We start from the raw sequence: 27,228 nt of genomic DNA on the forward strand, positions 1-27,228 counted from the left end.
TACATAAAGGAGTTTAGGAAATATTTTAGATTGATATGTATGGTAAGATAGTTGATTATTAAACCCATGTGACTGCTCCTAAGTAAAATAGTCTTTTATTGTTTATGGAAACATTTAATGGTCATACTGAAAGTACAACTGAAATATTTGAGGGCAGTTTTCTCCCTCCCTGGATCACTTCCATGCTTCAGAGGTTGCAACATGAAAATATACTTTCAGAAGCGTGAATATTTCATAATCACACTTGGCCCACATATGGGTGACCCACATTTGAAATAGCTGGAGAGTTTGCTCAGACATGAATATACAGTGGTTGTAGGTTTATTGTTTTAAATGGAGGGTGACAAGATAGAGATCTGACTGTGGGAAATTGATCGGTCTCATACTTCAGTCTCAGAGGAGGGCTTGCCCCAGTTGTCTAGAAGTAAATGCCCTTAGACAAGAAAGAACAAGACGGGATAAGCTTTCCTGTCAGTTTATTTGTATTATGCCATTGTAAGGGGGAGGCCACCCAAAGGCCCAAGGACGGTATCCAATGGTGTGGCTGAAGGTCTCCTGCGAGTTCTGACTTATCGTGCGCATTAAGTTATTTCGTTCCAATTAAATAAATATATTATTCATTTTATGATCCCCGTTTATTTTATCTGACTCCAATTATAAAAGTTTCCAAGGATATATTAATGTTCCAATCTTAATTATTATTATTAAATTTGGTTTAACATTTGATCATCATATTTAACTCTTTATTTTATATTGTACTCGTTCATTCGGATTCCTAGGTCACTTAGAGAGTCTCGCGCCGGCCGTGTACATGGATCTCACAATCATAAACACGCCAGTGTTGGTCATTAGACAGAGGTAATTGACTAAATACTATTTAGATGGCTGCTCATGCTTGCTCTTTTATCTAAAAGTATTTTGTTTAGTCCCCTTAGATAGTAGACACTTAATTAGAGAAACAGTATTTCTACCCACAGGTCATGACCACTACAATTTACAAAGATAGACCAATACCTAAGTTAAAAATAGCTTTATATAATCATGCCATAGTTTCCTATGTTACAAAGATATTGTGTTGAAATAGTTTTGCTGATCAGCTGCAGGCCCACTTTTACCTACAGTTGTATAGAATTATGCAGATTGTTTGTCGTTCTTACTATCATGAATAGTGATCAAGTGTGGAGATGGATTTATTTTTACAAACTGTAATTTTATGTCTGCAATCCATGGTAGTGCTCGGCTAACTTGCTATGTAATGTTATTGTTTTGGTAAGGGTTTACTATTCAGTTGTTGGCCGGCTTTTACCTAAAACTGTGTAACAAAATGGTTGATCTTGAGTCTTATATAATTATATAATTACAAGCTGTAGTGTTTCAGCCACTATCCACAGTAGTCCACTGCAACTTGCTCACTAACCGGGAGTAAGCCTCTGTTTTCTGTTCATAGCTCGGGTGAAAGAATTTCGGCTACACCCATTCCAGCAAATGATGACTAACTTAGATGCACTACATGTCTTTTACTTGTAGCTTTGTTAGGTTCACAATAATCAACAGTGTACTTGTAAGAAAGCTACAAAATGAAAACTTACCACTGTGAAACGTCCTGCTCAAGTCATGCTTGCGAAGGTGGTTCGGGTCGATCAGCTTTTTCTTCCAAACTTTCATTATCGGACTCAGGCTCGAACTGGTACGGCAAAAGCCGACGGCACTTTTACCATAGTTACAATAGTGTTTACAGCTGCTCAGGAAGCCTGAAACTCAGTTATGGTAAGGGCCATTACATTTCCAACACACACTCTATGCAGTTGACCAATCACAACTGACTAGGCAAGCTGACCAATTAGAGAAGACTGGGCTTTTTGGAAAGGGTGGCTTTAAAGAGACAGGACCTAAATCAGAGTGTTTGAGCCAGAGGATGAAAGTAGGTTTAGCAGAAATGTGCAGTATGAGAAAAATAATGTATTTTTTGAACATTAAATCATGTAAACCTATTCTAGTAGACCCCAAAATAAAATAATGAACCTGTAATTTAGCATAATATGGGCTCTTTAACAACTTTGGTGGATTATTGAAAAAATTTCAATTGACAAGTCTGTAACAGGGATCTTAAGCCTTTTCAGGCCCTTTTTCAGACCCCTTAGTGGATATAGAGATGCAAGTTACATTTGTATACAATTGTGTTGCATCTATCTATCTATCTATCTTTCTATCTATCTATCTACAGGGTTGGGAGAATTACTTTTTAAATGTATTCCACTACAGATTACAGAATACATGCTGTAAAATGCAATTTGTAACGTATTCCATTAGATTACTCAAGGTCAGTAATGTATTCTAAATACTTTGGATTACTTCTTCAGCACTGGTAGATTTTTTCACTTGTTTTGACTATAAAAACTCAAATACACATATTTTTTAACAAAATACACATGTTAAAAATACATTCTCTGAAAACGTCCTGGTTACTTTCGTATCCTCCGTTCCCTGATGGAGGGAACGAGATGTTGTGTCGATGTAGTGACACTAGGGGTAACTCTTGGGAGCCTATAACACTTCTGATTTTGAAAAAAGGCTGGCTCGCAACCACTCATTCAGGTTTTGTGCTGAGGAGCCGAGACAAGGTCCTGGCCATTTTCAACGTCTCGTTCCCTCCATCAGGGAATGGAGGTTACGAAAGTAACCAGGGCATTCCCTATCTGTCACTCACTTAATGTTGTGTCGATGTAGTGACACTAGGGGTCCCTATACGAAACCCCACAATAAGCTGAACTGTGTTACAAGGTCTGGCGGTGTGAGATGGGCAGATTTTGAGTGGAAATACGTCACATGGTCTTACTGAGTCTTGTCGGAAGTATGTCATGTGGAGAAGTCCCATGGTAGGTCCTACCCGAGGGGGGAGGAGCTCTACAAACATGGTGACTGGGGGCAGAGGAACCTCTGCCCAAGGAAGATGCAGTTTACCGACAGGGAAACAATTTAGCGGAAGATATATAACATGGGGTCACCTATTAGGAACCAGCGCATGTGGAGCACCTACCCCAGTACAGGGCTTAGTTAGCACATGTACTGGGCTGGCAGCAAGTTTCTCCACAAACTCATCTGCCACAGGGCTAAGGAGGAAAGTCATCCAGGGATTACAACTTCATGAACACGACTGGGAGTCAAAGCACATGTCTTCGCCTCAGGGGAGGGAAAAGGCGCTATGCGCAAGCGGTACACCTGGCCAGCTGTCCTGGAACTTACCTGCTTGTACCTGAAAATACACGGGACGAGACCGGCTCAACGCGGAGATTGTAGAACCTCACAAAGGTGTTGGGTGTTGCCTACCCTGCTGCTCTGCAGATGTCTGCTAAAAAGGCGCCATTGGTCAGGGCCCAGGAGGCCGCCACACTCCTAGTAGAGTGGGCTCGTAGCCCCATGGGGGGTGGCACGTCCTGAGTGTGATATGCCATCATGATAGCGTCAATGACCCAGTGGGCAATCCTCTGTTTGGAGACAGCGCTTCCTTTCCGCTGATCGCCAAAGCAGACAAAGAGCTTCTCGGAGCTTCTAAAGCTCTGCATGTGATCCAAATAGATGCTTAAAGCACGCACCGGACACAGCAATGCCAAGGCTGGGTCTGCCTCCTCCTGGGGCAGCGCTTGCAGGTTCAACACCTGATCCCTAAACAGGGTCGTGGGAACCTTGGGCACATATCCCGGTCAGGGTCTCAGGATCATGTGAGAGTAGCCCGGACTGAACTCCAGGCATGTTTTGCTGACAGAAAGCGCCTGCAGTTCCCCTACCCTCTTGATGGAAGTGAGCACAGTCAGGAGGGCAGTCTTCAAAGAGAGTGCCTTTAGCTCAACTGACTCTAGGGGCTCAAAGGGAGCTCCCTGTAGACCCCGAAAGACTACCGAGAGGTCCCACGAGGGGTTGAGGCACGGTCTGGGGGGATTCAACCTCCTAGCGCCTCTCAGGAACTGCATCGTGATGTGCCGAAATGGCGGCTACATACACCTTCAAGGTGGAGGGGGAGAGCTGCCCCTCCAGCCTCTCCTGCAGGAAGGAAAGCACCGATCCGACTGCGCACCTCTGGGGATCTTCGCGTCGGGAAGAACACCACTTAGCGAACAGACGCCACTCCAAGGCATACAGACGCCTCATAGAGGGAGCCCTAGCCTAAGTGATCATGTCTACCACCGCGGGTGGTAGGCCACTAAAGTCTTCCGCATCCCGTCCAAGGGCCAGACATGGAGATTCCAGAGGTCTGGTCGTGGGTGCCAGATGGTGCCCCGTCCCTGAGAAAGAAGGTCCTTCAGGGGAATTCACCGGGGGGGGGGGGCTGTCACGAGGAGCATGAGGTCTGAGAACCATGTCTGTGTGGGCCAGTAGGGTGCTACTAGGACGACCTGCTACTCATCCTCCCTGACCTTGCACAGGGTCTGTGCAAGCAGGCTCACTGGGGGAAACGCATATTTGTGTAGTCCCGGGGGCCAGCTGTGTGCCAGCGCATCTATGCCGAGGGGTGCCTTGGTCAGGGCGTACCATAGTGGGTAGTGGGAGGATTCCCAGGAAGCAAACAGGTCTACCTGCGCTTGACCGAATCGACTCCAAATCAGCTGGACCACCTGGGGGTGGAGTCTCCACTCTCCCCTGAGCATAACCTGTCGTGACAGTGCGTCCACTTTGGTGTTGAGGTCACCCAGGATGTGAGTGGCTCGCAGTGACTTGAGGCACTGCTGACTCCAGAGGAGGAGACGGTGGGTGAGTTGTGACATGCAACGGGAGCATAGGCCGCTTTGATGGTTGATGTACACTACCGTCACCGTGTTGTCCATCCGGACCAACACATGCTTGCCCCTTGGATCAATGGCCGGAGCCTTCGCAGGGCAAGCAGTACTGCCAACTACTCGAGGCAGTTGATGTGCCAACGTAGTCACGGGCCAGTCCAAGAGCCGGTGGTTGTGTGCCCATTGCATACGGCACACCAGCCCGTCTCAGAAGCATCAGTCGTAACCACGACGCACCTGGAGACCTGCTCTAGGGGAACCCCTGCCCGTAGAAATGCTAGGTCGGTCCAAGGGCTGAAGAAGCGGTGACAGATTGGCGTGACGACCACGTGATGTGTCCCACGGTGCCATGCCCATCTCGGGACTCGAGTCTGATGCCAGTGCTGAAGCAGTCTCAAATGCATCAACCCGAGTGGTGTGGCCACCGCTGAGGATGCAATATGCCCCAGGAGCCTCTGAAAAAGTTTCAGTGGGACCGCTGTTTTCCATCTGAATGCCTTCAGACAGTTCATCACTGACTGTGCACGCTCGTTCGTGAGGCAAGCCATCATCGAGACTGAGTCCAACTCCAAACCGAGAACAGAGATGCACTGAACCAGGGAGAGCTTGCTCTTTTCCCAGTTGACCCGAAGCCCCAGCTGGCTGAGTTGCATGAGCATCAGATCCCTGTGCTCACACAACACATCCCAAGAGTGAGCTAGGATTAGCCAGTCATCGAGACAGTTGAGGATGCGGACACCCACTTCCCTTAGGGCTGCCTCTGTGACCTTCGTGAAGACGTGAGGGGACAAGGACAGGCCGAAGGGGAGGACCTTGTGCTGGTACGCCTGGTCCTCGAAAGCAAACCGCAGGAAGGGTCTGTGTCGAGGTAAAACTGAGACGTGGAAGTATGCGTCCTTCAGGTCTACCGCCGTGAACCAATCTTGATGCCGGATGCTCGCTAGAATGTGTTTTTGCATCAGCATCTTGAACGGGATTCTGTGCAAAGCCTGGTTCGGTACTTGCAGGTCCAAGATTGGCCGCAACCCACCGCCTTTCTTCGGTATGATGAAGTAGGAGCTGTAAAACCCTTTCTTCATCTCGGCCGGAGGGACAGGCTCTATCCTCTATCCTTATCTAACCTTCTGCAGAAGGGTACCAGATATGTGACCCAGAAAATGAGGATATGTGACCCAGGAAATGAGGAAACCGCTCCTTTTCTGAGTGCGTAGGTGCCGCAGCCCTTTGGGCATGCACCGAATCAAAGAAAAGGCGAAGGGTTCTCCTCCCGGCCCTCCACCGGGGAATGGACTGGTCTGCTTACCATCTCTAGGCCTGCAGCAGGTCTCCACGTGCCTGGGTCGCCCTTCTCAGGGGCGCGTCAAAGCCTTCCTTGGGTTCTTGGCGGCCAGCCGTGAGACAGGTGGCGTCTGCTTCCTGCAGGTGGCTCCATGCCGGGGCCGGGCTGCGGAGGCAGGCTGCGGCAGAACCGGTGTTGTTGCAGCAGGAGGACACCCTTGTTGACGAGCAGACGAGGTGCAAGGTCTTGAACCGCGCCGATGCAGGATGTGCTGAATAGCCTCTGTCTGCTGTTTCACCGCCAAAAAGTCCTCGACGGTGTTGCCAAACAGGCTGACCTGGTAGATGGGGTGTCAAGGAACCGTACCTTGTCAGCTTCCCACATCTCGAACAAGTTGAGCCATAGGTGGCGCTCCTGGACCACCATGGTGGACATCACCTGGAGAGCGAGGTCGGTCGCCGAGCGCAGCTCCTGCATCAATCCCGGGTCAGAACTACCCTTGTGCAGTTCTCTTAGCACCTTGGCTTGGTGCACTTGCAGGAGAGCCATGGCGTGCAGGGCGGTGGCCTATCCAGCGGCACCGCAGGCCTTAGTCACCAGAGACGACGTAACCCTACAGGCGCTGGACGGGGGTCTCAGGCGGCCCCGTCAGCTAGCGGCGTTTTGCGGGCACAGGTGTACCGCAACCACCTTATCCACCTGGGGAATCGCTGAGTTCCCCCTGGTAGCCCCACCATCGAGGGTAGTGAGAGCGGAGGAGCTCAGAGACCGGGTCCGGGCAGTGAAAAGGTGCCCGCCATGACCTCATGAGCTCCTCATGCACCTCCGGGAAGAAAGGGACTGGGGCGGTCTCATCCCAGCGGGGCAAATGAGCGTACTGGGGAATGGGAGGTCCGTGGGGACTTACCCGGTGGAGTGGCTCCCATTGGGGTCCCCAAATCGCCCTCAGTGCTAACCAACGTTGCCTCAAACCCATAGGTTGAAGGACCGAGGCGGGGAGCCGCTGGGGTGGTCTTTCCCTCTAACGAAGGAAAAACCATGACCGCAACATTGCTTTGGTCACGCTCTCGCAGTAAGAACATGACCCATCCACGAACGGTGTCTCCACATGGGCAGCGCTCAAGCACGTAAGACTGCGATCGTGGCCATCGGAAGCAGAGAGGTAACAACTGCAACCAGAAAAAAAATGTATAAAGGCTATAAATAGCATTTTAGCTTAGCGTAAAGCTGACAATTTACACAAGGTTTATTTCTATTTCTTGTGCTCCAAACTTACTTCAAGCTTACTTCTCTGTCTGCACATATGAATGTAACACATCATAAGAAAGTGTTTCACCGCTGTTCAAATTTGATCATCTATATGTATACATTTTTCCATCTGAAAGGACTAAATATTAAATGAAACAAGTGACAATAAAATGCAAAGTAATCTCTTCAGTATTCAAAATACTTTTTGAATGTAACTGTATTCTAATACCAATGATTTAAATTGTAACTGTAGTGGAATACAGTTACTAATATTTTGTATTTTAAATACGTAATCCCGTTACATGTATTTCGTTACTCCCCAACCCTGTCTGTCTGTCTATCTATCTATCTATCTATCTGTCTGTCTGTCTGTCTGTCTGCTTCATCTATCTATCTATCTATCTGTCTGTCTGTCTGTCTGTCTGTCTGTCTGTCTGTCTGTCCGTCTGTCTGTCTGTTTTTCTGTTTGTCTGATATTTTAGGTTTATTAATTTATGTTATGATTTTACTCTTAGGGTAGTAGTTATTTCAAGTCTTTTTAAATTATTTTTAAACCTGTGTTTTTATGTAAAAGAATCAAATATTTCTTTGAAAGAGCTAGTAAGAGCCAAAGCCAGTGTATTTTACCAGAGATCTAGAGGTTAGCGTCAAAGTGCTAGCAAGCGTCACAAGCTGTTTCGGTGCATATAAGTTGGCCATTCCTCTAGAGAAGGCCAGCAAGGAGGAACACAAGCCATGCATGTAATCCATGCATTAATAATTTTTTGAGGCATGATTGTATATCTAACTTACAAATGGAAAGGGTTTACATATAGATAACCAGCAAATATTACTGCAAGATGATGGCCTTAATGGCTTTAAAACTACTGTACAGTGTTCCTCTGTTTTTTGGTAGTTAATTGCAAACATTTATAAATCAAATACTTAAAGCTAAAGTAGGTAATCTTTTGATGTTAAGATATTTTCTCCTATCCCAACTCAATATGCCGAGACAACTATAAGAAAGCCATTCGTAGGTTGATTACCCCCAGAAGTACTGTTTAAACACTGTGGCTCTGTGGTGCTATCAAAAATTGCTTTGTATGTTTAAGCATCCCAACCAGTTCGCCACAGCAACACTTACTCCACAAATAGTGTGAGTTTGAGGAGGGACAATCTGTTTGCCAATGGGAGACAGGGGGAGTGTTCGGGAAACCTGTTTGAAAACAATCATAATTTTTGTGATTCCGTTTGGTGACAGCTTTAAAGACAAACCTTAAACATGTAAATCAGACTTGGCCTAATTATGATTCATGTTTATGCAAACACTCATTGGACTTATTGAATAATGCCAAAGTGTGATACATTTCTCAAGGTACACAAAATAATTATCATTTGTATCATCCATCTATATATTCCTGTTGTGCACTTTCTCAATGTTATTGTATATATATATATATATATATATATATATATATATATATATATATATATATATATATATATATATATATATAAATTACATCTTTACAGATCAGCTAACAGTGTACTAGCACTGATGTCAGAGAGGTCTTTCTCTCCATACTAACTCTCTGTATTACTTTTGGGATTCTGAGTGAAACTTGTCAAAAATACAGGAGAGTTTCAACAGTACAGATGGTCTTAGATTTAAATGAAATACAATCCACAGTACAGAATCATGACATACAAAAACATAATACATCGGAAAACAACTCTGAATAAAGTGTAACCGCTACACAGCATGGTGAATTCAGAATAATAATCTAGGTATCCAAATTAATTCAGATGGGCACAGTGCCCTCTAGGTTCAGAGGAGGATTTTAGACAGCAAACCACACATGTTTGAGATAGAAGTGTAATTTTTATTAAAAAAAATTTCAAGTATCTGCAGAATGGAAACATGCAAAACATAATCAGGCCTGTATATGGAAAAGAAAAATAAAAAAAACAACCCCACCAAAGTCTAAAGAGCTCTTTTTCTTGAAAAGAAAAAAAAGGAAGAAATGTCTCAGTCCTTTACGTTCCAATGAGGGAAAATGACTGTATTACCCGGGTAGTTTTAAATCTTGTGATCACTGAAATGATTCAAAGTGTTCTGAGTGTTTGAATCTCTTGGATCTCTTATTTGTTCGCAAAGCACTCCTTGTAATCTTGATGAACAGCTCCACTCCACTAGGTGGCGTGTTGTGATGTCACATGAATCTTGCAGTCTAGCCTTATCCAGCATCAATGTTCATCCAGTGGAAGCACACTCATTAAAAAAAAATAAACCTGCATAAATGCGGAGTACTCATTATCACTCAGTACACTCAATTATCAGTTTGGATGAAATATAACAGATATGGGGTTTCAGATCAATTAGTATTGTGGCTGCTCATTCAACTCCCCATCAAAATGTGTGAGGAAACATCTACAAAATATAACTACATACACATTGCCTATGTATGATTTAAACAGTCACTGCAGTGCTTAAATGGCCATCAATGCATTTTATCAACAGATTATATATTTTCCTTTTACAATTAAGACAATTACAATTAATAATATTTCGCTGTAATGATCAACGCAGTATCACATTACTAAGTCTTTATATTGAATGCCAATTAGCAGAAAACACTATGACTTCAATACTGATTTTAACTTAACTCTGATTAGTTTTTTTTTTATTATAACAAATTGACTCATATCTGTCGTACACTGTACATAGTTCAGTATTTTACATCAGTTAATATTTATATATCATATTTTTAGTTACAAAACGTTAATTAGGCACATTACACACTTTAATGGTGAACTCAGAAAAACAAATTTACCGGAGTTGTCTGAAACAAAATACTTAAAGTATTGGTTCCTTCTTCACAACTCCTCTGTTAGCCTAAGTAATCTACAGTACATTCCAATCTAAATGAGTGATTATGTTTGCTCAGATCTCTTCAAGGTGTAATTTTGGTCTGCCTATAAATAAAACACAAGCTAGTTATGGTACGAAAAGGCCAATCCATTCCACCCAGCTGGATAGAGAAAGATTGAGGGATCTCTAATCCGGAATAATAAAAGGTCAATCAGCAGGATTTAGTGCTATTCAATCTCCTGTCAAGATTCACCTCGAACCAAGAGACATTTTCATCGTATTGTGACTACAGTACTGAAAGGACATTTTTGTAAAGTTGAAACAGAGGAACTTTAGAACAGAGAGCTTTGGAATGTAACAATTCCAAGCTTTAATACATATACAGTGGGATTCTAAAGTCTACATTGAAAATCTGGGATTCAAAATGTACACATTTTTAGAATTTTGAAAACTTTAAAACAAAGAAATGTTAATGCTATGGTAAAACGAAAGGTGTTCAAAATGTTTTTCCAAACCCAAGTTACTTTATTTTATCCATGGAACACAAAAGAAGATATTATGTTAACCTCAGTTACCATTCACTTCACTGCATCTTTTTTGCAAACAATGGAGTGAATGGTATCTGAGGCTGTCTAATTTGTATTAAATTAGAAAAATGCAAAATAGAAGCATTTTCACTAGTGGTCTCAGACTTTTGGACCCCAGTGTCCATAATACTAAAACTTAACTCTGTATACTCAAATGTAAACAGAAGATTTTACAAAGTCCAGGCTAGACATAGCAATGAAATTATAGTGATTTGTGCCAGCGTCAGAGTACAAATGTATTTCCTGTGGTCACGCCGTAAGATGGGAAATCAGTGATTAAGCTAATGTTAACAAGCCTCTTTGCTTTGCCCTTACATTCATCAGTCTCTTAACTCCACGCTTTCTTTTTGATGTGGTGGCTGGCCAGCTCTTGTACTTGCTAATAGTCTCTTCAAAAAATAGATGGGGGTGGGGGGATACATAGAAAATTACTCTAGATAGACTCTCTTAGAGTCACATCCATCCTCTTCGCAACTGCACTGTAATTTCATTGACAGTGCGCAAGTGATCATAATTTAACGATGACTTGATTTAAGTGCTTATGAGAGCAGAGGCGTCTGTTATCCTAGAGTCTACAGATGGAAGTGCGTAATTTAATTAGCTAGCGTGAAAGAAACTCGTTTCACGAAGTCCAACCCTTAATGCCTCTTGCACAAAAAAAGAGGGTGTGTTTTTTGTGCCTAATTAAAACTTGGACACTAAACCACGCCCCTCCCATCATACCCCACCCAACCTGACACCCCCCCCCCCCCCAAGAGTAGGGCTCAGGGAAAGAAACAATATAAAGTGCAAATGTTGTGAAAATCAGGTTAAAGGTTGTACTGTTTACCATTTTACCATAGATACTTACCATCTAGCTTCAATAAATCACTGCAATGGTTGACAATTGTTATAAGAATAGTTCACCCAAAAATACAAATTCTGTCAATAGTTTTATTTTTATATTTTTTATCCCCTTTTCTCCCCAATTTGGAATGCCCAATTCCCACTACTTAGTAGGTCCTTGTGGTGGCACGGTTACTCACCTCAATCCGGGTGGCAGAGGACAAGTCCCAGTTGCCTTCACTTCTGAGACAGTCAATCCATCTTATCATGTGGCTTGTTGTGCATGACACTGCAGAGACTCCACATGTGGAGGCTCATGTACTCTCCGCAATCCACGCACAATTTACCACATGCCCCATTGAGAGCGAGAACCACTAATCGCAGCCAGGTTACCCCATGTGACTCTACCCGCCCTAGCAACCGGGCCAATTTGGTTGCTTAGGAGACCTGGCTTGAGTCACTCAGCACACCTTGGGTTCGAATTTGCGACTCCAGAGGTGGTAGTCAGCGTCAATGCTTGCTGAGCTACCCAGGCCCCCCTAAATTCTGTCAGTATTTACTCACTGTCATGTCTTAGTCAATAAGTAGTCAAAATGCAATTGGTTCTTGCATGTGTCATAACCAGTGGCGCCTGCAGCTGTACGGCCGTACGCACTGTGTGTACCATGCGTGCTCCGACTGACCTGAGAAACATTTACTCTCAGAATATTTCACCAATCATGAAGTGTGTTCCGTATTTCTGTTGGCTGTTTAAAAGAACTAGCAATGCCCAATTTGCGAATGAATAATTCTTTTGAGTCGGTTCTTTTCAGTGAACTGGCCAAACAGGCTTGCAAAACTGTCTGAATCGATTCGTGAATCAGTACAATTCATTCAGAGCACTCTCTCACTGAATCATTTGGAGCGGTTTCTCACACAGTAAAACAGTATCGGGATATTTACGAATACAGAGAACAAACAGCACTGGATACAGTGGAAATTTCCCAACAATCAACTAAAACAAAAGGCTGTCTTCTTGAGAGGTCACTTTTAGAAACTTCAGCTAGTGCCGTGTCATGTGAACAAGTGGTGAACGCTTGCGCTGTTTTTCAATAGTTTTCCATGTAAACATTAGCTAGATGGATGTTTTTTGACAACTGCACCCCGTTTAACTGTGTTTTTAGCATCTCTCACAGGGGCGCTGCATTTTTAGATGCCGTGAAAATTAAAATAGTTGCTGGCTCTTACTGCCAACAGCACTTGCATTGTAACCAGTTATTTTAGAAGTTATTAGAATATTATAATCTTGTAAACATGTTATATAATGTTGTGCAATCAAATGTTGTCACTTTACATGTGGGTTGAGTGGTGTTTCTAACATTAGATTTATTTAGATCCCAAACTTTATATCTTACTAATCAACCAACGATCACGTGGTTGATGCCGCGTTCTAAACTGAGAAAGGCCAGCCCATGTAACCATGGAAACCTCACACTATTGCCTAAACAGAATGAATATTTATTGTATTAATATATTATTTAATAAGAATAACAAGTAAATCCCCATGCCCGGTTGCATAAAACACCTTAAGTTTTTCCCTTAAGTACAATAGACACTTATGGAATTTAAATGTGTACAGAAATTCTCAAATAAATTAACTCTAATTGTATTTGTTCGTATATGGCCATATACCAGATTTAAATATCAGACAATGTAATAATGGCAATAGGCCTAATTATTGAATTCTCATTTGTGTTTTAGGACATTTCTGGTACTGCGTCTGAGCACTTTGCCACTCGACCTAAATTTGGAACAGAACTGACTTCAATATTTCAGTTGATATTTTTATTATATTTTATTTATACAGATTGTTTTTTTGTTTTTTTTGGCAGCATGGGATACAATTAAATGGCAGTAGTGCAGTTAGATTTAGTTACAAGTAGTGAAAAGTCAAAATTTAACTGATTGTATAACTAAATATTAAATTGTTAATAATAATAGTAATACACCATAATACCATAATACTGTAATACCGTGGTATTTTTTGTAATGGTTATCATACCGTGAAAATCTCATGCTGTTACACCCCTAATGAAGCCTATACAAAGTATACATATTATTATTATTAAAATATATATTAGCCGCAAATCATGTGCCACCAATCCAGATTGAGTGGATGCCAAGTAACACTAAAAGGGCAACACTAATAAAATATCAAATATACTTTGATTATTGCAGACCAGCAGTGTCTGGAAATTATTCTAAACAATTTTGAAGCAATTCAGATAAATATTAGAGGACTGTTTTAAAATCTGTGGTAAAATATCTTGTAAACACTTCCTGTATTAAATACATGAAAATAATTAATCATGCCGATTCTTATGATTCTAAAATATATTTTTACTGTCACACTACATGTATTTATCATGATACAAACAACTGCAACACAATGAACTGTAAGCTGTTAAGAGAAAATGTAACATCGTTTGATTTCTGTGTGTACCCTCAGATGAAATCCTGAATGCGCCCATGGTTGTAACCATTTCAAATATGTGGAATGGAGAATTAAATTTGAGATTTTCAGTGAATGAGTTTCTTTGCACAAAGCTAGACTTGAAGACATAAAATATAGTCCATGAGTTGTATGGGCTACTTTTATGGTGATGTTTTGTCCTTTTTGGAGCTAAACAGTATTCAGATACAGGCTTTATTGTATGTGCTGCTTCTGTACAAGGCATTCATCATTATAATGAAGCAACCAGGATTTGGCTTGATGAGGAGAATCCAATTTAGGCTTTAATTTGCAACAAGAGTCAGCTTCTCTTACCTCTCTCTTAATGACAGCTGTGCTTTGTATGGATGAGACCCAGGGATAAAGATGAAACATTACCTTTCTCCTTTACCTACTGTAGTAGACATTAATTATAATGTGCAAGGAACAACAAACAAAAACTGCCTACATTACATCCAATCCCGAGGCAATAACATTTATTGATCTCACTGAATACTTAGGGAGTTTTTGCAGAGGCTGTGCTTGCCTCAATATTTGTGCACTTGGTGATAAAGATTGATCTCTGGTCATGTTGATCAATGGATTTTTGGTTCAACAATTACCACATTTACGTACATGCGCATAATTCAGACTGATGTAATTTGCAGACAGGAGGTCGAAAGTTCTTCATCTGAAATAGGTCTGTACTTACGAAAATTCGAAGCACTGCCCCCAGTGGCCGAAGCTGGAAGTGTCTGGGGCTCATTCTATAATTGGGGGTATATTTCATGTCAACAAAAAAAGTACAAAAACAAAGTGCTTTCTCAATAAAACAGCTGTTGGTTTAAGTTAATATATTTCTTCAATGTAACATATCTACTAGTTTCAAAGCTTAAGCATTAAACACCTTTTTGATATTATAAGGGAAAGGATGTTTTCCCTAGTGAGTTTGTCAGCTATGTTATGGACAAACTGCATGCCATTGCAGACACTGATTAAATGCTACACTTCAAGTAGCACACATAATTAAGGGTTCTTTTGTCTATTCTGCCACATGTGCAGTAATTCTTTTAAAATCATATTAAGAATTGTATGTTTTTGCAGATTTTCATGTGATATTTTCAGCACGGTCACTAATAACAGTAAAAAAAAAAAATTATCATAAGTCTGCCTTAAATATAATTTTGGTATTTTTAAGAGATGTTATGCAAAACTCTAACCTTTGTGGATGTAAAATACACCTTGAAAGATATCAGGAGCAGCATTCTTGTTATTTGAAATGTAAAAATAATCAGGTGTAACATAGTTGACAGAGGAAGCAAAATTGTTGAAAAAGCAATATCCTGCTTTTTTCACAAAATACAATGACACCATTTACATAAGAGGATCTCTGTTTTAACTTGCAAAGGAACAATATCTAGGTAATTTTGTAAAATCAATTAAATAAAATTTCCCTTAATCACTAATCATCATGCTTCACACGGATTCACGCACACACATGCACAAGGGCACACACACCCTCAGGGTCCTCTGACACATACAGGCTTAAATAATGACAAAAAACTGATCTATGGACAATAATTAATTATCATCAGTGGACATCAGTGGACACAGTAGGGTCACGTCAACTGTGTTATGCAAGAATTTGCCCTTGAGGGTAACATATTTGACAATTCCCCCATTTTTACTCATAATTTCAATGGTAGGCCTTGTCATGTCATTTTCTTGATCAGGTTAATCTCAAATTTAAATATATATTTTAGTTAAAATCATAACAATGTACCCAAAATAGCTGACGGTCAGTTAATATACTCCTCGACAATATGCTATTCTAGTTAAAACACTGAAAAAAATGAAAGGACACTCGCCATTAGGTGTTCAAAATGTCCCCGACAGAGGAAAATGACATCACATGATGCTGGTCACACGGTTTTGGGATATACCATTTTTTAGTTACAGGGGGGTGTTTGTTTAGTAACATAGTTGACAGAACTTTTGTGGACATGAGAAAAATAAGATATTTTCTTTATTAAAATGTCAAACTCAATCTAAAATATAAAATTTTCTGAAATTTAAGAATCTAAAAATAAATAAAATATAGATAAGGTTGACTTTAACATTTTTTATTCATTATTTTTTAACTTAAGACCCACTCACTTCAAAAACAGACAATGCAGAAACTGTCAATTAAGAAACATCATGGCAATTTCATGCAAAATGAAACATGGGGTGCACAAAATATTTGTTTGATATTATAACATGCTTTCTGTTAATGGATAAAATGGGATATTTATGAAAAAGAATATTAGAAAATATGTAATTATCATCAACGGACATTGAATGTACCCTAAATTATAGAATGAGCCCATGGGCACATGTGAGCTCCAGTTTCAGGATGAAAAGTCCACAGAGTGGCACCAAAAGATGCAGCCCCACTAAATTTCATCTCCCTTAAAAATCTGTAAAACTCTGCAATCAGCAAGCAAATCTGTGGTTGCCCAGAGCTCTAGTTTGCAGTGCAAGACTGCTTTGGTGGCTTTTCTTGCCTGTAAAGACTGACTGTAGCACCAGCCAATAGCATTCGAGTGCGGGCTGTGAAGGAGAGTATCATTGGTTTGACCCACTGAACGAATACACCCTTCACTGAATGAGGTAGGATCAGGACCTGTTGACCAACTGAAGGAGAGGATATTACAATGGAATCAGGACATAACTGAATCACTTATAATTATTTTTAAACAAATATTGTTGTCTTTTTGTATAGTCATGCACAAAATGATAACTATGCTTTGTTGTCATTAGTGAGGAAATGCTTATGATACTTAAACACTCTGCTGAATTCTCCAAGTAGCTTTTCTAGACATGCTAAAATTAATAAAGTATAATTAGACTTGTTTCTACTGTGAACAACTCAATGCTTATCAATGGTTTATGACACACCCAAAACACATTGCCACCTAATGGTTAAGGTGTGATTTACAAAAATTGGTTCTGAACAAATCAGTGGAAAAATCTAAATGACAGAGAAACATCATCTAGAGTTAGTAAATGTGACATTTACTGTAGCAATAGTTTTGTTTTTTGTTTTTTGTGTTTGATATAACTTTAAACCAAAGTTGTGAATGATTGATTCCTGTTCTATAATTTTTGTTTATAAATGGAAAACAAAAAGGAATGATTAGGACAGATGAAACGTACTGCCAATAAATAGACACTTACAATAATACTGTATATGGTTTGTCTGTATTAAAGCGATTTTGGTTATATTTATAACTTTATAAATATGAATTATAGAAAGAAATATTCTGAATAAATATAAACTGGCTAGCTTGAATGATGTAAATAACAAAACATCATCTATGCAACAGAGTGGAATATATTAAATATCAGAATATTCTTGTGCATGTAAATGCAGTCAGTGTTTAATAGTGTTTCCTATTGGATCTAGTTAGACTCTCGCAAGTGAATCTCAGCATTGAGGGTCTATGAGACAGAACAACTGTGACCAGTTTCAGCCCTGCCAGCCTCATCCCTGTTGTGCATTAATGAACACAGCTCCCAGCATGGCTGACAGTACCGGACGCAGTGCTGCGACCTGGCCAGATAATGAGCCTATCTCTGCTGCCTTCCTCCATGACCTTTCTTCTCAGCCTTAATGTACGAAACCTCCCACTGTGCAAGAAGCCCAAAGGCTCTGAACTGCTCAGGATGGGACTGATCTATCTTAACAGGACTTCAGAGCTTCTGAAAAACACACAATCACAAATGATTAGATTTGTCAAGAAGCCTTAGAAGCCCAATGATGTGTGCTGACCAGTCATGCAGTTCATTTTACACTGTAAATCAAGAGTTAGAGAAGGGAATCCAGTCCATGATCAGCATGAAAAAGAAAGATAACATCCAAAAAGTCCAAAAGTATGTGGACACCCCCTTCTAATTAACAGGATTAGCTATAACAGTAATTTCAGTGAAATCAAATCTTACTGCTGCAGCATACATTGTTATTCGAGAGAATTGTGTGCTTGGTGGCTACAGTTTGGGATGGGGCCTTTTTTGTTCCAACATGACTATGCCCTTGTGCACAAATCAAAGTCCATTAAGAAATGGTTTAGTGAGTCTGGTATGGAAGATCTTGTCTGGCCTGGACAAAGCCCAGACCTAAACCACACTGAACCTTAGGGATGAGTTGGAACACTGACTGTGAGCCAAGCCCCATGACCTAACATCATTGTCTGACCTCACTGATGCTCTGGTGTCTAAATGGAAGCAAATCCCCACATCAATGTTCCAACATCTAGTGTAAAGCCTTTTCAGAAGAGTGGAAGAACTCATAGCAGCAAAAGGACGAATTAATGCATTTGAAATTAAATGTTCAACAGAACACCAGGGCATCAGTGTGGTCAGGCACTGATGTTAGGTTATTGGGCCTTGCTCGCTGTTCCAATCAATCACAGGTGCTCAGTAGGGGTTCAGGTCTTGGCTTCTGTGCAGGCCAGTCAAGTTCTTCAACACCAGACTTAGCAAACCATTTCTTTATAGTCCTCCTTTTGTGCACAGAGGCATTTTCATGCAGGAACACAAAAGGCCTTCCCCAAACTGCTGCAATAAAGTTGCAAAAAAAAAATCGTATGGAGAAGCATAAAGATTTGTTTTCACTGGAATTACTGGAATAGCCAAACCTGTTTATAAGAATGGGATGTCCACATATTGTACTTTTGGCCATATCATGTACTTTTAGTGCATAAAAAGTAAGCCGTTTATAATGTCCACTACTGGACCTCCAACACTCATGCAACTTTGACATCATTCTCTTATATCCTTGGGGGAAAAAGATTTGAGAGGCTAAGTAATGATAAGGGTTCTAACATGCTCTCAGCAGCACTACACACCCATCTAATCCCAGTGTGTCCATTAACATAGATCAGTTAATAATTGACAGTACGTGAAAGTTCTGGCAGCTGTGGGATCGGGCAATGCCTGGCTGCCATGTGCATTAAAGGCCCATTTGGTTTCTGCAAACACTTTGATTCATTACTAATGTATGGTCATCTTCCTCTCTTCCATCCTGTTATGCCATTGCATTAACGGGCTGAGATGAACCAGAGAGCTGCATGTATGCATACCAGTAGTTCAACCGACTGGTGGTGAACCAGGAACTAGACGGTCTCCAAGATCACATCAGCTATAGCACCTTTGTGCCTGAGGACAAGACACTTAACCCCAGTTTGCTCCACGGGGATTTTCAAGTAATATACTGTAGGCTTTGTTCCAAAACCTAGTGAGCTGCCTACATAGGCAGCATCTGAAGGCATCATAGGCCCTTGACATGAAGCCTGTTCCGAAGTGATTATGGTGTCTTCTAAAGGTTGGATTACACTACACATCTTTTAAAATCTGAACACATTTCAAAATACTTAGCATCATTTACTGACTTTGAAAATTGCTACAGACAAAAAATTGGGCATCACACACCAAACAACTGAGGATCGCACACTACCCAACTTAAAACGAAAGCCGATCCAATCCGTTCACAAGCTCACACAAAAACACAGACCTTCCCATTCTAGGGAGCAGCATGGCATGTGAACAAATATGGTTATGGAAGCTGGCTGGTTTTATTGTTGCTGCTGCTATTCTGTGTTCAAAGTCATGAAAAAAAACAACAACAAAAACAAAAACAGGGCAAATGCATTTTAGTCTAGGGTTTGAAGACGCAGCAAGTATGGCCTCTACACCACAACACTTGGTGAGGCATCAAAATTTTAACTCCACTGGAGTGCTTGTTCGCCATCTTCATTTCTTAAACTTGATGTCCCAGTGCGATTTCCATTGGCTGTTCATTGTATGACTTAAGATTTGAGTCGTAGAGCATCATACACTACAAAATTTCCACTGTAGTCGTGGATAGTTGGCTCAAAAATATCAAACATGTTTGATATCCTTCGACTAGATGGAATCATAATCAGTGGGTAAGAAAACAGAGTCGGTACAAATTATACACTACATGATTTTCTCAAACTCAGCCCAATTGAAAATCAGGGCTAAAATCGGGGTTAAAGTCGTGTAGTGTAATCCAGCCAATCCAATCCAATTTGCGACAAGTTTAATGAAAAACTCCATCCAAGAATGTGGACGAAGCAAGAGAAATGTCGATTACAAATATAATTAGTTCATAATCAAACAGTATCAATAAACATAGTTTAACCCAATGAAATATTTGTAAGTGCTACAATTAGCATCATTATCTTAGCAACAAGTTAATGCCAAATCAATTGGTAAAAGCCGATTCACCAGTACACTTTGCATAAGATGCAGCATTTGTTTGATACACTGAGTTGCTGCCAATAGACTGTTCCTAATCTTTCACTTATTAGGTTACGTTTCAGTTAGGATGCTGCCTTAGAATACACTCACCGTGTATTGCTTTTTATCTTGTTCTTCATCAAACAACAGCATAAAGACTACAATCACAGCAGTCATTATCATATATTGTATATGTGTGGTGCACATGTGATAGAATCACCATTAAAGCAATGGCTTATGCTTTGTTGGCTCCCTTTATAGGCTCATTATTATAAGATGTAGAATATGGGTTGCATTTTTAGTTTGCTATAAATACATCTCTAATTTAAAAAATAAATAAAATAAAACTGCAAATTGTGGTTATTTTCAGAACTGATAATTAGACAGCAGGTTTCTGCTTGTGTAAAGAGTGGAGAGCAAAGTGCAAGAACTGAATTCCCTTGAGGTGAAACACTTCTCTGAACACACATCTATTCCCATACATCTTTTAGCATTATATTGAGTCCTGACTGCATCTCAAAGCCCACTTCAGATGGCCATTCATTTATTTTAAATCACATGACACTGGATGTTTTTGATACTGTATCTTTAAGATTTCTATATGTAAATGACCTAATTTAGGATTTACTTTAAAGTGTGTAATTTCTGTGCCACTAGAGCATCATCAAATGTATTTAAAAAATACTGCAGGTTTTCAATCAGGTTTCCCGAACACTACCCCCATCTGCATGTCTCTGATAGAATGGTATTTATTTATATTTATTACACACTTTTAATTATTAGAAGCAGCTGTAATGCCCAAAAAGCAATTTCAATATGAGTCATATCAAAGTGAATGTTTGCGCATATAATACACTACACTGCCATGGAATGGAGAAATACACATTTCCCATGAACAGAAATTCAAGGAAGCCTTGGTAAATGCTATTTAATGCACTAAATTAACTATTATGATATGATTATGTCAGTTAAAGTGTCTTATTCCTGTTCGGCTGTATGTCTTCTAGGATAATGTGGATCTGGGAGATCTGATGTTTTCTCTTTGTTATTTGCCAACTGCCGGGCGACTGACCATAACAATAATTAAAGCCAGAAACCTTAAAGCCATGGACATCACAGGAGCGTCTGGTAGGCTCCTCACAGCCCTCACCTCTAAATGACTTATTATCCCTGCAGTAGTGATTTTTGTGCATCATCATGACATGTTAAAACAAAGGGCCACCCTGGGCTCTCTAAAAGAATATTGATTTCATCGACTAAACACTTGAGAATGTGGCAGGGGATATTTAATGTACACAAGCAGTGCCAAGCGACTATTTTAGTAATTTTTTTGTTCTTTCTCGTTTAAGATCCTTACGTAAAGGTCTCTCTAATGTGTGAAGGACGGAGACTGAAGAAAAGGAAAACATCAACTAAACGGAACACGCTTAATCCAGTCTACAATGAAGCCATCGTTTTCGATGTTCCGCCTGAGAACATTGACCAAATAAGCCTTTTAATAGCAGTTATGGACTATGACCGGTAAGATACAAATTTTTCTTGTTATTAGTGTTGGGGAGTAACTAATGCTGCCTACATGTGCTATTGGAAATATCCTACTTCCCATATCTGAAGTAGTAATTACGAGTATGTAGCTTTCAAGTGCTTTGTTGTCGGAAAGAACAGAAAACATGGATGACGGCAGGTTCATTCATACATATTTCCTGGGGAACGTTTATTTTGACACCATAAAACTACTCAGTTAGCCTGCTGACGATAATAGTATTTTGGTCAAATACAAGCTATTTAACAGTGTAAAAATCTACAACATTCTTAATATGGTTGCTGATATACATAAATGAATATGACCGAAACAACAAGTGCTAACAATAGCTATATTTAGAAAAATGAATAAAATCTGTCATTCACTACAGAAACTGTAGTCTCCGCCGCCATTTTGGGGGGGCCCACTTCTTCAGACACTACTACACCACTGCCTGTGACACATTTATGGGTCACGACCCACCAGTTGAGAACAGCCACAGTTTCAAAGTGGCTTCCCCAACACCCACTTGTTCCTCCGTCAGTTTTACTGTCACACAGAGTTAATCCGAATGCACAGCTAGCAGTGTGGTATGAGCTTGTGAGTGCTGCATGTCAAATATGAACTGAAAAAGAATCTCATCTGAAAGAAATATGCTTTTAATTATTGCCAAGCACAGTGTTCAGAGACTATAGAAGTTTATTCTTAGTGCTTGTGGATGATCTGAGGAACAGCATGAGCTGCTGTATATTCCCTATGCAGCGAGGGTTTCATATCAAATTTAGATCACTGTCCTGTTTGTGAAGCATGAACCGCAATGTTTCAGTGTCTCACCAGCACTGAAAAACCAATGAACAGACATCCAAATGGATCGAGTGTCCTGATGAGGAGAAGAGTAAATAATTTATAAAAAGATTGTACAGAAATCATTATGTTGCTTTACTGAAGGGTAGACAGCACTTAAAAGTGCATATTATCATACACGGCTTTGGAAAAGAGACACTGCTTGTGGGGCAACATGGTTAAACTGACACATTATAAGTATGGATATGTCCCTCTTCTTATTCACAGTGTAGGTCACAATGAGGTTATTGGTGTTTGCCATGTGGGGAACAGAGCTCAGAGTTTGGGACGTGACCACTGGAATGAGATGCTCACATACCCACGCAAACCCATCGCCCACTGGCACCCAATTGTAGAGGTAATGTCGACCTTATTTGGTTTTCAACAGCAGAAAGTGTTTGGAGACTAAATTTCACTGACAACCCCATAATAGTTGTTGCGGATGTTTTGAAATTCTCTTATGGTAATCAATAAAGTAAATATATGAATGAAGACAAGCCTAAAGTTGACTTTTTAAGGAGCTATTGTTTTAAAGAAATCATATAATTTCTTTCTTTCTCCTTTATTGTTTCCCCTCTGAGGTTTCTTTATATAAAAAAAAAAAAAAAAAATTGTGTGCCAAAAATATAACATAATTGAAAAAAAAATGTATGATCATTTTCAACCCTATCTCTGACCCTCAAAATTAAACAGGCTGTTTTTTAGTGATGTATCTTAAAGACTTCTATGTAAACATCCTCTATGCATGAGAAATGAGTCAGTGCTGTGTATCGAGGGGTCACTGAAATGATAATTTTAGCAATCATATATTAATTTACAGCATTACTGATGTAAGACTAAGGAACTAGTAGCTTTTGCAGCTTGGTTCCCGTTGGTTTGGTTTGGTTGCGTTCTTTGTTTTGTTTTGGGACTGGTGTAGGTTTGCAGTTCTTAAAATTACAGAATATTTTCATAGTCAACATCCTCTTTGCATGTGAAATGAGTATTTGTGCTGTGTTTCAAGGCGTCATTGACATGTAAATCTGAGCGATCAACATTATTACTGATGTAAGACTTTGGAACTAGTCGCTTTTGCAGCTTGGTTCCCGTAGATGTTTTCTTTTGTTTTTGGACTGGTATGGAGGTTGTCAGTCCTTGAAGTTACAGAATGTTTTCATAGTGCATGGAACTTTTTTATTTCAAAAGTTCAAGAAAAAATTTATTTTGAATTACATGACCCCTTGATGCAATACAGCAATGCAAAAGTTATTCAGGTCAACGCAGACCAACAAATGTTGCGAGGTAAAAAAAAAAACTAGAAGTTTAAGAAAGCCCTACCTAAAATCCAATGCCTTATTTGTGTTTACCTCAGCCCTCTGTGAGGAAGCACACCAGGGCTTTTTAAAAAGAGTTCGTGATTTTCATCTTCTTTTTTCCTTTTTTTGGAAGGCTTTTCACACATTACTGCTATGAAATCATGTTAGGGAGCTTGTATGCTCCCTAAACCACCACAATATTAAACAAAAAGAGTTTTATTGCCACAGGAAAGTGAAGAACCCCTTAAAGCCTCAGCTTAACTCGTATAAGAAAATCACATTTCAATCCAGGAAAAAAATAAATAAAAAAAATTCAGGGAAATTTCAGGTTAAGGAATGTGTTTTCTGCACTTAGAGCAGGAATATTGGAGACAGTGTTCGCAGGTATTGCACAATCACCATTGATTCAAAAGCAAAAGTGAGACTGTAGCCATTCAGGCACTAAGATGACCATTGTGAAAACATAATGAAAGCGCCATAAAATCATAATGACATTGTGGTACCTCAGCCCTTCAGTGTCAGCAAATGAGATTTAGTTTTTTCCCAAAGCATTTGTTTTGGCTGAGCTTTAAATGTGAAGTGTGTTTTTTCTGCACAACTAGTGTCACCAAATTGAATGTCAAAAATAATAGGTGCGTCCCAAATTGCACTCTTCTGCACTATTCTATGCCATTTTGTAGTGTAAGTAGTGCGAGTAGTATGTTTACACTAAAAAAGCAACAAAAAGTGTACTACGAGTACCCGGATTATGTACTTCTTCAACCAAAAAAATGGAGTGTGGAATGTTGGACACTTCATGCACTCAACAGTCACGACTTGCCCTAGTGGAAGTGGCGGAGTTATGGGGCCGCGATGCTGGCCTGGCAGAACAATTGTAATTACTGGTGAATGTGGCAACTAGCGAAACTTCAGTGAAGACAGCACCTTACAAATGTGAGTTGAATGTTTTACCAATACCCCACACTGGCTAACAGGCTAAAGCTAGCGGCAACGTATCAGGTGCATTTGAAACGTCACTTCCATTAGCTGAAAAACGGCAAATTCTATTTGGGATGATACTACACTTTAAAAATTCATACACTACATGGCATAGAGGGCATATTGTAAGTGCATAGTGTGTAGTGCGTCATTTGGGGCACAGCCAATGTCTCCCCATGTCCAAATATGCCTACCCTACAACGTACTGTAGTATGCCAAAAGCAAATCTTCAAAATGTAAAAACATCCCAATGTGCTTTACATCAAAGTGTTTAAATTCTGATTCTTACCATTTGATCCCTATGAGTTTTCCTCAGCTAACCCTAATGTCTCTTTCTGGCAGTGGGTTGCCCAAAGCACGACTGGTGGTAGCCAAGGCTCCTGTAACTCCCTGAGGACACCTCCTTCCCCATAATGGATGCTGTGGAGGTTCAGCCATGTAGAAACCTGAAAGGGTCCAAGTTACAACATTAATGAAAAGGAGAGAGAGTGAGACAAATATCTCGGTTCCGTTAAAGGTCACTTTAAATGTGTGCACACACTCAATGCAGTAAACACCCAGGACTCTTTAGACATAAGAATTTCCTGGATAGAACAAGAGTGTCAAGTCCACTGCATGTAAAGTGACCATGTGAGCAGTATTTGGTTTTTAAATGAGCCTTGAACATTGTTCTGCTTTTGTTATCAAATTTAGTTGAGAGGTAAGTATTTTTGACATAGTCATGTTTTATGTATCAGTATAACACATTGTAATAACACACTAATATTGTTTGAAGTGTAGTGCATGGGGTCTATTTTGTGGAATTTTATTGTCAACTCTTACTGTATAAAAATACGTAAGAAATGCAATAGCAAGACTTGGTGTTTGATTTCGTCAAAACAAATTGCAAAGGCACATTTATGTCTACTCCAAGCTAAAAACACAAAAACTTATATTTTGCTTTCCTTCCTAAAGGAACAGGAGAGATAAAAGGTATAAGGGCACAGCTTTTACTGTAATTTTTCAACAGATTCCACCTCTTGCCCTCTTTAAACTGTTTATAGATGACATGTCAGCAAACCGCACATGACTGATGCTCTTCTATTCAGAAATCATTCAAGGGTAAATGATCCTACACAGAGGTCCCTTACAAAAGGGCAAAAAAAGCAATCTGCAAGAAAAGATGATTCTGGTTCTTTAATCAAAGTCCTGCTGCACTCTGGCTTCCTGACATGTGGGTTTAAGTCGGTGTGAGAGGTCAAAACTTTTAAAATGATATTTGTCATACTGTGCTTTTTACCGGAGTCAGCAGGTGAGGGCTGATGATAGAAAGATGCTCCTGCCAGTAGGCAGGTGGAAATCACAATTACTGACAGCTGGTAGTGCAAGCTGATTGCAGAAGCCACACTCGAGACTAGTAAGATTCAAGAATCAAGAGAAAAGAGACAACCCAAACTGGAAAGTTACAGCTAAGAGATTTTCTCAAATGTAACATTTTACATTGGACATATTATGTACTTCATTTTAAATATGATTAAACTAGATTTTTACACCAAGTTGATTTGAATGCAACTTTTAAAAAAATGAAGCATATCTTTGGTAATTACTGTAAATTGCACGATTATTGTTGGTTGGAAGGTGTTTTCCGTAGCATAATCTACCATTTACATGTCTATATTTGGTCTGTCCAATCAAGTCGCACCTTCCGCAGATCATTTGCTTTAAGGCACATCCACACTAATCCATTTTTAGTTTCCTACGGTCATCATTTTACAAAGTATGCGGTAAAGAAGAGCATTTTTGATGGAGGAAAATGGCATTCCAGTGTGCGTGAAAGGCGTAAACATAGCAAAATAAATGCATTTTTACACAAAATTCTGTCGTCAACAACCCACTATCATGATGTTCAAAACTCGTTGACTTTTTTACCCATAGAACACAAAATGCCAAAGCTGCTCTTTTCTGTACAACAATGCATGGCTGCAAATTTCAGTTGCAAATTTTATTTGATTTAAAAAAAAAAAGAAAGAAAAAAAGTTGTAACATCTGAGCGGTCTCCTGCCCACCAGAGGGAGCCCTCACCTGAATTCTGAACTGTCACTTCCTGTTTCCTGCCACATCAGTTACTGTATTGTCATTTCCTGTTTGCTTAGTATATAAGCCATGTATGCTCATTCCTATATTGTGAAGTATTGCCAGATCATCTGTCTTACCAAGTGTTTATATAATTGCCTTATTGCCTTGTGTTTCGACCTGTTTGTTTTGACTTCTCTTTT

The 27,228-nt window shown here is 40.1% G+C and overlaps 1 protein-coding gene across 1 annotated transcript in view; it reads left to right on the forward strand.

Moving 5' to 3' along the window:
• LOC127435816 (synaptotagmin-9-like) overlaps positions 1 to 25,775 on the forward strand; it is a 48,093-nt gene extending 22,318 nt beyond the window's left edge. Inside the window, exons 4-7 of the mRNA XM_051689544.1 lie at positions 21,343 to 21,463; positions 21,685 to 21,856; positions 22,929 to 23,058; positions 25,316 to 25,775. Coding sequence (XP_051545504.1) covers positions 21,343 to 21,463; positions 21,685 to 21,856; positions 22,929 to 23,058; positions 25,316 to 25,387 — 495 coding nt within the window. The 3' untranslated portion in view covers positions 25,388 to 25,775. The remainder of the gene's footprint in view (positions 1 to 21,342; positions 21,464 to 21,684; positions 21,857 to 22,928; positions 23,059 to 25,315) is intronic.
• Positions 25,776 to 27,228: the final 1,453 nt, after the last annotated feature.

Source organism: Myxocyprinus asiaticus, chromosome 46, assembly GCF_019703515.2.
Source record: "Myxocyprinus asiaticus isolate MX2 ecotype Aquarium Trade chromosome 46, UBuf_Myxa_2, whole genome shotgun sequence".
NCBI classification, from domain to species: Eukaryota; Metazoa; Chordata; class Actinopteri; order Cypriniformes; family Catostomidae; genus Myxocyprinus; species Myxocyprinus asiaticus.